The following is a 13,889-nucleotide window of genomic DNA, read 5'->3' as shown; positions in this document are numbered from 1 at the left end:
TGTGCGCCTGCTCATCCTGAGCACCGCGGCGATGGTGGTGATGGCCATGGGAAAGAGAGCGGTGGAGAGGAGGAGGAGGAGGAGGAGGGGGAGGAGGGAGGCAAAGGTGATTCAGCACAGCACCCCTTTTTCTTTGGCGTGCACACGCGCACGCACATACATAGCACTCCTCTGCGGCGCCTCAAGTCCCACTTCGCCGTGCTCTCCAGATGCCGCGAGGCCTGTTGCAATTGTTTCGCCTCCTGCAAACCCCCTCCCCCACAACGGGCGGCACTTCAGTGGAGTGGCAATGGTCTTTGCTCTTGCGGCGTACGCGCGCGCGTCTGCGCGTGCATGACGAGAGGGGGATGCGATGATAGAAGACGGATGCGAAGAGAATCCCTGCGCACATGCGATGCACTCCTCTGTTGGCCGGTGGAAAGCAGCACGGCTTACTGTTTCGCTTCTTTTTTTTGTGGGGGAGGGGGAGGCTATGGCCATATATACACCCGGTCCGGAGGTCCAGACTTGTCGAGGGGGAAGGGGGTTGGAGAGGAAATGACGGGGGAGCGGCTTGGCTTCGCTGTCCGTTTTCAACGTGCCTATTCTCTGCTGCACAACATGAGCGAAACTCCACATCAGCCCCCTCCCCCCTGGCCCTGCCATGGGCTCCCATCCCGTGGTGCGAATCAGCGATAGGCACACGCCTTGCAGCAATGCACCGAGTCGGTGATTGGAGAGCACGGCCTCTTCCTCAAACCCTACCCGCCTCCCGCTTCGCAGGTCGCTTTACAGCCGCGCCCATTGTGCTGGCTGCCACCGGGTGCATCCCCCTCGAGGGGGGGGGGGGAGGGGGTGGTACGCAGGCGCCTCCCCACACACCAGTGGGCCGTGTGGGGCATACGCTCGAGTCGCCCTCACACGTGTTGCCTATCGTATGGATGACACACACGTGTTCGCTGTCGTCGGGCGCTCCGACGCAGCGCTGTCCAGGGCCTCATACCCCTGTCACCACGTGAAGCGACTGAGCATGAGCAGGGGATAGAAAGGGTAGGGGGAGGGGTGCACTGGACTCTGCGACGCCACGCACGGGTGTGCGCGACGCTCTTCCCTTCATCCCCCCACCCCCCCTCCCCCTGCTTGTCATGAGGGGACCACCACGGCAACAAAGCAGAGAGAGAGAGACGTGCGAAAGGCAGGTACTACCTGAGCGATGTAGATGAGGGGAGGTAGGAGGGCGCTGCGAGAGGCTGACGGGTACAACGGAATTACCACACAATACAAACGGAAAACAGACGAGGGGGGGGGGAGGGCGCATCACACGTTAAACAGCGGCGGTTATAGAGGAGGAGAGGGAGGGTGTGGGAACACGAGAGCAACTACACCGCTATACATACACTTACACAGATATACTTACACACATACAGACAAGCTTGACAGGCTTCGCCACACATGCATATCGCAACAGCTGCGACTGGCACACGTCTCTCACAGAAGCAAGCATGCCTTATCCTCCTTTACCACATCTGACGCGCGCACCCCCCCCCCCTCCCGCTCCCCCCCGCTCTTCACACCCCGAAGGCAGAGTGGGAGAGATGTAAGAGAGAAGCGCATACCCCTCTCCCACATGTACACATGCATACATATGTAGGTGTGTGTGGGTGAGTTTGTACTTCGTGGCGGGCAAGAGCGGGAAAAGAGAAGAGGCGTGCCCATCACGCACACGCACATGCGCGCGGCAATGCACCGGCCCTTCGACTGACTGGGCGCACCGCGCAACGCCAGCGACAGCTGCCCATATACTTGCCGTCTCACGCATACGTGTCCGATTTCCGTTTTTTTTTTTGTTGGTTACCATGTTGGCTGATACACCTGAGAAGAGGACGGCAATGATGTGGTGATGTTGATGGGCTTTAGTTGGAGAACAGAGGCGAAGGGGAGAGGGGAAGAGGTTACACGTGAACCATCACACGGAAGACAATGAATGAGGATGAGGCGAAGCGCCTGCACACGGCTGGCAGAGCGCACAGAGAGCACCACCACCACAAACCAACCACCACAAACCAACCACCCAGCCCCCCCCTGCAGAAAAAACGAACAACAACTCATGAGAAGACACACTGGCGCGTGCGCACCGCTCGGGGCGGCTTAGAGAGGCGGAGGACGAGAAAGAACATCACGCGCTAACGACCAAAACGAAGGAAAAGTGTGGGCGTGGATGTAAGAGGGAGGGCGGATGGAATGGCAGGGAGAGCGGGAGGTATGTGTGGGCGTGCACGAGCACCGCTGCTGGACGCGCGCGCGAGAGAGAGGGCAATGGGAGGTGACACGGCGGCTGCGGAAGAGCGAGCGAGCCGGCGCGGCATCCGCATTGGCGGCCGTGTCCCCACGCTCTTTCCTCGCGCTCTCTGGTCTTTCTCTCCAGTCCCATACCCTCCATGAAAAAGGATGTCGCCGGGTCACGATCATTCCCCCCCCCCTGTGCAAAGATGGGGGCGGGTGGGGGATGGATAGAATGGGGAGGGGGAGGGTCAAGCAGCTTGGGCATGCGGCGAACCGTTTGCACCATGCTGTGTATGGTCCCACGCACGCCGACACAGACACCGTCAGCTCCGCGCAACGCTGCGGTATCCCTCTCCACCGTCTTGCCGTCTCACGCACGGCGCAGGCTGCGGTCGTGTAGCGGTGCCATACGTCATCGTGGGTGGCGTCGCCGTCGCCGGCACGACCGTCAGCGGCGCCGTCTCCTCGCTGCTTTGGGAGTAGGACGAGAGCTTGTGCAGCAGCCGCTCATGTGCGACAACTGCCGCCTGCTCCAGCCGTGGTGCCTCGAGAAGCGTCTCGGTATCGCTTGGCACCCCATATACGCCCCACACCGCCGTGAAGAAGCCGGCCACCGTCAGCATCCAGCAGCACACGTCGAAGCCGGCGTAGCGCATGAGGCTTGACACACCGCGAGCGCCAACAACGTGGCCCATGTCCTGCACCGTCCGCATGATGCCAAAGAACGGCGCCCCGCAGCGCGGCGGGGCCCGATCCGCCGTGAGCGTCATGATGATACCGCACCCCAGCGCGTCCACGATGCCGAAGGCCGACGCGGCCACGTAGAGCTTTAGCTCCGTCGTGCACAGGGGCAGGAACGTGAAGACAATGCCGAGCCCGACGGCGGTGGGCACCATGGCGAACTGGCGCCCGAGCAGGTCCATCATCAAGCCACCGAGAGGGAACAGGAGAGCGTCGAAGATGAAGCTGAAGCCCATCAGGTAGGAGACCTGCGCATCCGTCATCACGGCGCGCATGCCCGCAAAGGAGATGAGGAGCTTGCGGTTCGCACGCAGCACGGTGGCGAGCACAATGTACAGGCCAAGGCGCCAGATCACGCTCCAGTAGTCGACGAAGGTGTACCAGAGCGTTGTGAAGTGGAAGTTGTGCTCCTGGCAGGCCCCCGTGTCCGGGTGCAGCGACGCCGACGCCATGCTCGCTCCACTGCAGCTGCGGGGACGCGTTGCCACACCGCCGTTTGCGTGCGCGTGGTGGAGGTGGTGAGCATGCGGGGGCGAAGTAATGTCACTCCTCTCCGCGCCGACGATACCACGGTAGTTCGCCGAGTCCCGCAAGCTGCTCGTAACGCCGCTCTTTGTCGGGAAAGATGCCGTCGCCGGCGGTAGCAGTGCCGTCGCTACGTAAGCGTCGTCCCTGCCAGTCCCGCCCGGGTGGTGCCAGACGATATCCGGCGCGTCCTCCTCTTGCTCTGAGTGTAGCGGAGTCCTTGCCACAGACGACGCGAGGCTTGCCCTGCACGTGCGCTCGCACACTTGCTGGCACCGAGTCGACTGCGTGGCAACGGCTAGAGTGCCGAAGGCGATGCTGCTCGCGAGAGCCGACAGAACGAAGGAGTAGCGGACGTCGCCCGAGTACGAGGCGAAGATGCCTGAAGCGACGGGGCCGATGACGTGTGCCCATCGTAGCAGCCCTGACAGAATTGCCATGAGCAGGCCACGATACTTCTTGGAGGTGATGCCGGCAACGAAGATGTGACGCGCCAGGAAGAAGCCGCCGAGGCTGATGCCGCTCAGCATGCAGAAGGCGAAGAGCGAGACGTCGTTGCTCACATTGAGGCCGACGAGGGAGGCAACGATATTTAGGAACAGACAGAGGAACATAACGTTGCGCACCCCAACGTACTCAACGGCGATGCCGAACGGGATGTCCAGCAGCGTGCGGCACAGGGCCATGACGGAGATGTAGTCTGCGATGGAGGAGTAGCTGGCGCCGATGCGCCGGCCGAGAATGGTGACCAGCGGTACCTCGATGCTGGCGCTGATTCCGATGAGGATGTTCGGAAGATGCACATCAAGTACGTGCGCCTTTAAGAGCTCCGCGTAGGTCACAGAGAAGTAGTGGCCCAGAGGCTGCTCCTGCTCTGGCGCCGGTAGTGGCGCGGCGCCATAGTGGTGCTCGTGCGGGTGCATGTGTGGTGCAGTACCTTCGTACAAGCATCGTATGATGCTTCACCACAAGACAAGGGATGATAGGAGAGTGCGAAGTTGGGAGAGAGGCCACTGCATACAAGCCGCTGCGCATACGTAACACAACGCACCACACATGGGTACTGTGAGAGAGAGAGAGAGAGAGCCTCCTCCCTCTACCGCGCCTCTTCTCCTTGCGTTACACCCTTTCTGTGCCGTTGGGCAGGAGAGGGGCTAGACGAGGCTCAGACGGAGTATGGCCGAAGACGCCAAGAGGGACGACGGATATGCAGATTCGATTGGATGGGTGAGAGGGGGTGCCATGCGGATCGCTGCGGCACACACACACACACACACACACACACACACATGTACGCACATACAGACAACAAGTAACCGCGAGAAAAACGAGGTCCCGCCAAGGTGGGGTGTGGGCAGGACAGATGGGAACGCCATCCTCACAGCTCCACACGCGTCAGCCCAGTCCTTCCCACGCGTTCCTCATGCCCATCCCCCGTTTCACTTCACCGTTTCTACGCCTCTCCTCGTCCAGGTGCGTTCACGGACGGTTCCTCCCGCGTCTTGTCCGTCTTTTCGCCGCCGTCTCCCTCCTTCGGCCCCTTCATGGCATCTGCAGAGCAACAACCGTGGCACCCACACGCTGCACACGCCACAAAGTGCTTACTCCTGCGCTGGGCCGCGGGCACTCGGCAAAGGCACGTGGCCGTGTCGTGGATGCGCTGCTGCGACGCTGACGTGGTCAATCGCCGCTCCTGCCGATCGCGCAGGGCGTACTTGGAGGTGATGCTCGCTGCCAGACTCGCCGCCCCGGGCACACCGCACGCCGTGCAGCACAGCCGCTCATACCCCGGCAGCCGCCACCTCCGGGCGAGCCCGCCGTCAATCAGCCTCGTATCGACGCAGTAGTCGTACACCTCCTTGGAGATGATGTGCTGCTTGTAGTACGCAAGAAAGACGTAGCGAGTGCGAGCGCGGTTGATGGCGGCCATGCGCCACAGCGGCGGTATCGGCGGCTCTTCCTTAGCCTCCGCGTTGTCGTCGCCCGCTGTGGAGGTGCCGGCTTCGCTCTCCGCGGCTGCGACTGTCGAGGATGCCTCTGCAGGCGGCGCCACGGTGCCGTCTTCAGCGTTGGCGTCGTCATCACGCATGCGCTTGCGAGCCCCGAAGCCACCGCTGTGCCGAGGCCGGGTGGTCACTCCGACAACACCCTTTGATTCCTCCTGGGTGGCCAGCTTCATCTGCTCATCGTACTCCTCCAGCTTGGCCAGCACAACATCGAAGCCCTGCGGCGGCTTCGGCATGCCAGGCCGTATCAGCGGCATTGTGTTCCGCTTATGCGTGTCTACCGGTCTACGTGTATGTTTTGTGTGCATCCATGAGGCAGGCAAAGTGGAGATGGCAAAAACAGGGAGGGCGAGGGGAGGGAGGGGGTTGGCCTGTGCACGGTGGGAGGGGAAGGGGGGGGGGAGTTGGCGTGTGCAAGAACAGCTGTTTGCCGCATCGCGTTGTATTGTGTGTGTGTGTGTGTGTGTGTGTGTGTGTGTGTGTGTGTTCGACTCTCTATGATTGCAAGATGAGGTGGTGCAGGCGTCGTATGGGGCCCGAGGCCCTCTTCCAACGCCACCCCCTTTCGCTTACCTTCTGCTCTCTGCTAGGCCAGGGCAGCCGGTGCTTCTCGCTTCCTCCTCGCCTTCTCCCGCCGGCTCACATTGGCGCTGCTCCGGCCATCGCCAGAGTCACCGTCGTGGCAGTGAAGGACTGCACTACGTCGCCGCCGGAGAGAAGTGCGAGAAACTCCACAAACTGCGCCGGTGCTACTGGCCGCGCCGCGCCGGACTGCTGCTCGTTGAAGACGGAGCGCAACTCCGCCACGGAAACGGTGTGCCGCCCCTGGGCGAGGTAGCGACGCTTTAGCAGCTCCTCCAGGCGTCGCATATTCCCCTCCACCGTGTTCTTGCCGGGATCAGCGGCGTGGAACATGTCGAGGTTGATGAGCCCCGTCGTGGGGTCTGTGGCGGCCTTCTTCAGAGCGGCGCTGATGATGCGCTTCGCCTCCACAACGTCCTCGACGGACACCTCGCTGCCGTAGCGCATCTTCGCGCGGGCCTCGGAAAGGCGAATCATGGACTCCAGTTGCCGCAGTGTCGCTGAGACGGTGCAACTGCTGCCGCGGGCCTGGCGCAGCTCCACGTAGCACCGTGCAAGCATCTTGTGCGACGCCTCCGTCAGCTTCGGAAAGATGGTCTCGCGCGCCAGTGCAATGTACTCGGAGAGGATGCTGGCCGGCATGTACGGCGCATCGGGTGGACCCTGCAGGAACACCTCACCATGCAGCTCCATTTGCACCTCCACCGGCAGCCCGGTAGCCGCATCCACGTGCGTGCTCGCGGTGCCCGTGGCGTCATCTGGGGCCGCGGTTGGCTGCCCTGCTCTGGCGGTGCTGCGCCACTGCGTTGCCTCGCCCTCCTCACCGGAGTCGTCATCGCTGCAACCGCCCTGCGGCGGCACACGTCTGCCGGCCGCACCACTGCCACTGTTGACGGCGCGTGGAGTGCGCGCGCTACGGGAGGTGTCCATGTAAAGCGAAAGAACGTGCGCGGCCAACCGGCGATCCTCCACGGAGTCGTGGCAGTCGAGGAGGAGGAAGATAAGGTCAAATCGCGAGAGCAGCGTCGGCTCGATCTGGAGGTTCTCGACAACATTCAGCTGCGCATTCCACTGCGAGTCCTTCGGGTTGGCCGCGGCCAGGATAGACGTGCGGGCGTTGAGCTGGGCGATGATACCGGCCTTGGCGATCGACAAGGTCTGCTGCTCCATTACCTCGTGCAGCACCGACCGGGTGGCCTCGTTCATCTTGTCGAACTCGTCGATGCAGCAGAGGCCACGATCCGATAGGACAAGCGCACCCGGCTCCAGCACCAACTCCCCTGTGTCGCTGTCCTGCACAACAAAGGCGGTGAGACCGACGCTGCTGCTGCCCTTGCCGGAGGTGTACACGCCGCGCGGCGCGATCTCGTGAACCTGCGTGAGCAGCTGCGACTTGGCCACACCGGGGTCACCACACAGCAGCACGTTGAGCTCGGAGCGGAAGACCGCGCTGTTGCTGCTCGTCGTCGCTGCAGCGCCGCTGCCGATGCGCTCGCTGAACACAAACGTCTTCGCCGTCCCGCCAAAGAGCTGCGCCAGGATGCCGCGCTTGACGTCGTCGTGGCCCCAGATGGTGCGGGCGAAGGAGTGGAGGAGCACGTCGTAGATGTCGGGGCGATGGGCGAGGGAATGGAACATGTCGAGGCGTGCCGTGTCCATCAGCACCGCACTAGACAAGTCTCCCTCCGCATTCTTCGCGGTCGCTAACGTTGGCGTGGAGACATGAAGACCGGTGCCGGTGGCATTGCCGTTGGCGAAGCAGCCCTTCTTCGCCCCCGCCTCTGACGCACGGGTCGCACGCACCAGCTCAATGTGAACGGCGTCGATGTGGGTGGCGAAGATGCTCTTGATGATGCGCGTGTTGGCATTGAGCCGAATTGGGGTAGACCGGTACACACCCGTGACAATGACGCGGTCGCCTGGCACGACTGCGTCGACCATGCTACCGTACACCACGACACCGATCGAGATGGGTGTCTCGCCGTCCGCGACGTGCTCCGGCGACTCCTGCACCTTGATGAGCTGTTTGTCCTCGTAGAGCGACAGGTTGTGCTGCAGCTTGAAGGAGTAGGTTTTTCCACAGTGCGCGCAGCGGGTCGGCTCGAAGATGCGGCCCTTGTCCCCGCTCACGCTGCGCTCCTGGTACTGGCAGTTCCAGCACTGGAAGCACGCTACTCGAATCTCGGGAACGATCTTGGAGACACGAATCACCATCCCTTTGATGCTCAGCAGCTGTTCAATGTGCTGCGGACTCAGCTGTTTCAGCGTCCACATCGAGGGCAGCTTTTTCGCCGCCACAGTGATGAGCACGTCTTCTGCCACTTCGATGCCGTGGCGGAGCAGCAGCACATCACGGTACACCTCGTCGGCCACGGCTGACATCATCTGCAGGCACTCGGTGGGGTGGTGCACTGTCTGCACGTAGAGCCGCGGCGCCACTCGTTGCAACCAAGTGAAGTCCACCTCGAGCGTGCTGCGGCCCTGCATGTGCATACGCAGGAGCTCCTTTAGGTAATACTTCTCCTGAAGTGCGTACTCCGCGGCTGCGGCTGCGGCGGTGTCACTTACAGAGGAACGTGCCGCTGCCGCCCCACCGCCGCTGGAGGGAAGTGTGCGCCGCGACGGATCGACCACCACCTGCCCGAGCGCAAACGTTTCAAGGTAGCGGCGGAACTCGTCGCGAAACACCTCCATGGCGATGCCGGTGCCCCAGATGTACGAGTACTCCTCCGAGCGCTGCTGCATCGCCCCACTGTAGGCGGTCACAGCGACTGCCTCAGAAGTTTCTCCTAATGCGGTGGAGCCGGTGGGGCCGACAGTCGCTCCGCCATCCCCACCCCCGCCCTCAGCGCTGTGGCCTAGGAGGGGGGAGCTCACGCTATCAGATGGCGCTGCCGCGGTGACGCTGTAGTCGTCCGCACGCCGTAGTGGTGGCGGTGGTGTCGCCTCTCGCCGCCGCGGCGGCCGAACCGGCGTGAGATCGATGAACTGGCCAGCTGCGTCGTCGCTGTCCATCTGTGCTTGATTGGGGTGAGGTATAGGAGAAGAATCGCAGAGGTCAGATGGGCGGCACAGCACACGAGTCCATGCGCACGCAAAACTGCCACCTCGCCCTGTGTGTACGCCTCTACGCGTAGAGTGTTATGATTAGAGCGGGGGGGGGGCGCAGACAAGGAGGCGAGCGAGCGAGCGAGAGAGAGAGAGATGATGATGATGGCAATGAATAATGCAGCGCGCAGATACGCCAAGAGAGAAAGAAAAGAGCGGGAGGGGAGGCGAGCAGATGGGCGGCACCTTCGCGGTGACCACACACACGCAGCCTCAAGAACACGTTTGTGAGCGCCGGTGTTGTCGATGCAGCGCTGCCCCTCTCCCCCCCTCTCGCTCTTTCCCTCCATACGGCAACAAGTCAGCACCGTCGTTGCGGATAGGACCCTGTCGAGCGCTTTACGCGTGTGCACGCGCGCGTTCCTTTCGTTTCTCTGCTAATTTGATGCTGGGTGATCGATCGAAGCATGCAGGCGCACGAGCACAACACACTGGTCACGACAGGGGTGATGGCGAGATGAGCACGTCGCTCACCGTCGTCATCTCTGCCCTCCTTGATAGAGCGGCTTGACCAGGTACACGCCCTCCCTCCCTCTCTCCTGCGGCTCCACAAACGGAAGAAGGCAGGCTCGACTGTGCAAAGGGCGCATACACCGTCCTTCTGTCTCACTGCAGCAGGAGCTACCGTTGTAACTGTCTCTCGCTGCATCGGATGCTCAGTGCCGGGGAGCAGGGCGAGCTGCGCTCCCTCGCTGCCGTTCCGCTAAATCAATGGCAGCGCAGAACTTGTCCTGCATTGCGCGCAGTGACTCGTACTCGCTGGCCGTCACGGCTAAGTTGCCACCAAACGCGTTGTAAAAAATGTCGTAGTCCCTCTGTGTGATGGGCGCGTAGAACCAGCTCACCGGCGGGCCGTGGACGTGGGGCACCTCCGCTGGCACTTTCACTGTGGCTGGAAAGATGCTCTGATACATGCTCACCCGCCCCCGATCCTCTGGACGGCAGTAACACAGCCGATTCACAATCGGGCCCGGCTCGTGCATGAAGGCGACGCGCTGAAGCCACATGCGCGAGATGTATACCCACGGCTCGGTCGCCGCGGTTGCCGCGTGAGGTGGCGTACTAGCCACGCCGCCTGCCGAAGAGGACGAGAAGGGGCAACTGCTATGAGGCTTGCTGGCTTTAGGGCCGTCGGTCGTCGCCGCCGCGGCGTTGGGGGCAGGGCAGGAGGGGGATGACTGAGAGAGGTAGTAGCACGCCTTTCGGCGCAGCTGCTCTGCCTCGTCCGACTCTGGTGCAGCCTGCACGAGGGGTTGGCGGCGATACAGCAGGACGTACTCGGTATCCGTCGCCACTACTTCCTCCGCTTGCTCCACCTCATCGTCACTGATGTACACCCACGCCTGCCGCTCCTCCGTCGCCTTGTAGAGGAAGACTGTGTAATGGCCGCCGTCGTAGCCGCCGTGGTGGTTGACAATGCCGTCTAGCGTGTAGGTGGTTGCGATGGAGCTGGTGGGGGTGCTGGCATCGTCCCTGCTCACATGATGCTGCTGGTGGGGCTCGTTGTCAGTACCCCACAGACAGGGCGGGATCGGCTCTGCGAACGGTGCGACGCTGCTGTGCAGGTAGTGCCGCAGGTCGAGATATTCCGGCAGCGCTGGCGGCGCGTCGTCCGTGTTGATAGGCGACTGCCTCGCCTGCGTCGTCGTGAGCGGCCGCCACGAGGTGGGAAAGAAGACTGAGTCCGACTTCTTGCTGTTGAAGAAGCGGCCGGCCTCGAAGCGCTTCATGTAGATGAGCAGGTACTCGGGCAGAGCAAGAAGCGTCTCCGACTTCGTGGCGTCGGTGGTGGTGTCGCAGGACTCGCAACGGTACCTGCTACACCCGCGCAGCACCTCCGGCTCGAAGTGAATGTCGAGGCACTCGTCCAGCCAGAGCGGGTACGGGAACGGGTCCTGGAAGAACTGCTTCAGCTGCCTCCACGCTGCCACGCAGAGGGAGAGGGGGTTCCACCAGGTCAGCCGAAACGGCTTCTTCACCTGCCGCAGCTGCCCATCGAAGTCGACGCGGCGCGGCACATTCGGGTGCGCCAACGCGTAGCGCCGGCGCTGCTTCGCCGTCGGCACATCCAGCAACAACCCATTAAAGGGGCTCACTACGCGCGATACCGCGCGGCAGTTGTGGCACTCCACCTCCGACAACGTATACCCGCGGAAGCCGTCCAGCAGCGGGTTGAAGTGTAGCCGTGGGGGCTTGAAGGAGTTAGTGTAGGCAATGCCTTGCCGCTGCTTCACACGCCGCTCAAGTAGTTCGTTCTCGCGATTGACCCGTTCCATCAGCCGCAGTACGTTGAAGAAGTGCGCGCTGCGCGGACCCGGCAGGAAGGTGTCCTCACTAGTGGAGGAGAGCAGCGATGATTGGGAGTACTCCTCGATGTTGCAGGGCTCGCTGTAATTGCGCCGATGCGGCGATGCGGAGGGCGCGGTCTCGGCTTCCAAGAGAGGCGAGGTGGCACCCTTGAGAGCTCGCGTCACTGGATCCGACGCCCGGGGAGAGGAGGCCAAGGGAGTCACGCCCTGCCGCAGCGCCGCGGCATCTTCAAACGACTGTAGCAGCTGTGCCACTTCCACATACTGACCGCCCTCCTCCTCCAAGCTGGCCAGCAGCGACGTCATCATCTCTGCTGCATCTTGCTGGCTTCGACCCTCGAACTGCGGATACGCCTGCGCGAGGGAGTCGAGCGCACAAATTGGCGAGATCGCCCTCTCACCGGCTGCACATCCCATTTCCATGCGGGCGAGCAGGATGGAGAACTCCTGGAAGAGTGTGTGGATGGCGGCACCCCCTTTCAGGCACAGCTTCGTCGCTGCCGGTGCCGCTTCAGCCCGCGGCATCGGTACGGCCTGGGCGGTGAGGGGGCCGTTGCTCCGCGTCCACCGCGCAAACGGCGAATTGCGCACTGCATAGACGAGGGCGGGGCAGTTCACGAGCAGCTGCACACCCGCGTTGAAGTAGCACGTGTTGCCCAGGTTCTGCAGCGGGCACAGGACCATGGGGTGGAAGTCGTCTTGGCGACTCGCCTGCGCCTCGGCACGCCGCTGAGATGCGCTGGTGTCCTTCCACGTCAACATGCGTGACGGCGCCGCCGCCGAGTAGGTTGTGGGAGCTGCATTGGCTGGCGTGGCGATGGGAGAGGCGACGCCGTCGGCGGTTGCGGCGGTGCTCGGGAGCTCCTTTCCATTGCCGCACACGGCGAATCCGACGCTGGCGGTGCTGCCGTTACTCCATGCAACCCTGCTCTCTGAAGCGGCCCTTGCAGCACGCATTGGGATTTTTTTACCCCCAAACGGCGCGCTCAGCGCCACGTCTGTAGGTGCGACGGCGTTCACGTCGAACGGCAGCTCGATCGCCTCGTCGAGCTCCATCTCGAACGGGATCATCGACTCCTCCTTGAGCGACTCGTAGTGCTGCTTCCGCCGCGACGACGCTGCCGTGGCGGACATGATGAGCAGCAGGTAAGATGTGGTGGTTCGGCGACACCGTGGCAGCACGCGCAAGTGCATGCACGAGAGGAACAGAGAAGGACAGAGGACAGAAAGGGCGAAGGGAAGCAGCACCGAGAAAGGGGGGAATGAAATGTGCCAGGCTGACAACTACAACGACAACGCCAACGGAGACTGCCTAGACGGGGGCACCCTCTCTCCTCCTCCCACCCCCACCGCGCTGCTTTGCTACGAGCCACAGAGGGGGCACGCACAACGCTCGAAACAACAACAACAGCGGTCACTACACCGATACAAATCGACCGCAGCCGAAAGAATAAGCAGGCGAGACCCGTGGAGGGGGAGGGGGACACTTAGGAGAGGGGCGAAGGGCGGCGCTCACGATCTGAGCCGCAGCGGGCCCACGCACACGCCAGAGAAAGACACAAGAGAGGTGGAGGAAGGGAGGGAGGCTCAGCAGACTCCTTTCCCCCTCCACACACACGCACGCCCACACCGACACCCACACACAGAGAGTTGCGAGGACGGAGCAGCAACCTGCGCGTACAGTGGAAAAGGAGACGACGACACGGGCACACGCTCGCGGAAAGAAATGAGCGAAACTGAACAGCAACAACGCACAAGACGTGGCTGACACTATCCGGTAGCGCTCTCAGGTGGTGACGAGGGAAGGCGGGTGGGGGTGGGGAGAGAGTGTGCTCACTGCTCTGTATTAGACGACGTATTTTTCTTTGTTAGATTCGGGGAGGGGTATATGTGTGTGTGTGTGTGTGATGGTGGTGGTGGTGGTGATGGTCTCTCACAAACACACACTCGTTTCGTAGCCTGCAGAAACGTGATGGCACGTGTGCGCGTTGCGCGCGCGCGCCTGTGCGTTGGCTTGAGAGGGTATTCGACAGATAGATGTGGTTTAGGTGCACTTGTAGGTTCACTGCGCCTATAGTGATAATAATAATCGCAGCGCTGACGGCTGTGATGGAGGAGAACAGCAGCAGTAAGTGAGGTTTCGATGTCTTGCTCGTTATGCCTTGCTCGCTCGCAAACCTGCGCGCGCCATGATGGCAAGACGTTAGTGCGAGGAGGTGAGAGGCCGCGAGAGGGCGTCGTGTGGGGCCGTCAGAGGTCCGAGAGCAGAGACGGCAGAAGCAAGCGCGAGAAGTCGTAAGGAAGACACAGGAGAGGCAGTGGCGTAACAGCAGCAGTGTGCACAGGGGTGAGGAGA

At 62.3% G+C, this 13,889-nt stretch overlaps 4 protein-coding genes across 4 annotated transcripts; all 4 read right to left on the bottom strand.

The window, feature by feature from the left end:
* Window positions 1–2,585: 2,585 nt before the first annotated feature.
* LMJF_09_0270 (putative drug resistence protein) lies at window positions 2,586–4,451 on the bottom strand (the record flags this gene model as incomplete). Its single annotated transcript, XM_001681147.1, has 1 exon — window positions 2,586–4,451. One exon carries the CDS (start codon window positions 4,449–4,451, stop codon window positions 2,586–2,588), a length of 1,866 nt encoding a protein of 621 aa, XP_001681199.1.
* A 530-nt stretch (window positions 4,452–4,981) lies between these two features.
* Window positions 4,982–5,791, bottom strand: LMJF_09_0260 (conserved hypothetical protein; the record flags this gene model as incomplete). The annotated part of the gene is made up of 1 exon (XM_001681146.1): window positions 4,982–5,791. One exon carries the CDS (start codon window positions 5,789–5,791, stop codon window positions 4,982–4,984), a length of 810 nt encoding a protein of 269 aa, XP_001681198.1.
* Window positions 5,792–6,173: 382 nt separating this feature from the next.
* LMJF_09_0250 (putative minchromosome maintenance (MCM) complex subunit) lies at window positions 6,174–8,861 on the bottom strand (the record flags this gene model as incomplete). Its single annotated transcript, XM_001681145.1, has 1 exon — window positions 6,174–8,861. The coding sequence occupies one exon, from the start codon at window positions 8,859–8,861 to the stop codon at window positions 6,174–6,176; it is 2,688 nt and encodes an 895-aa protein (XP_001681197.1).
* A 1,019-nt stretch (window positions 8,862–9,880) lies between these two features.
* LMJF_09_0240 (putative ubiqitin hydrolase) lies at window positions 9,881–12,727 on the bottom strand (the record flags this gene model as incomplete). Its single annotated transcript, XM_001681144.1, has 1 exon — window positions 9,881–12,727. One exon carries the CDS (start codon window positions 12,725–12,727, stop codon window positions 9,881–9,883), a length of 2,847 nt encoding a protein of 948 aa, XP_001681196.1.
* Between the last annotated feature and the right edge of the window lie 1,162 nt (window positions 12,728–13,889).

Source organism: Leishmania major, chromosome 9 (assembly GCF_000002725.2).
Source record: "Leishmania major strain Friedlin complete genome, chromosome 9".
NCBI lineage: Eukaryota > Euglenozoa > Kinetoplastea > Trypanosomatida > Trypanosomatidae > Leishmania > Leishmania major.
Note: the sequence above shows the minus strand (reverse complement) of the source record. Positions and strands in the feature narration are given on the sequence as shown.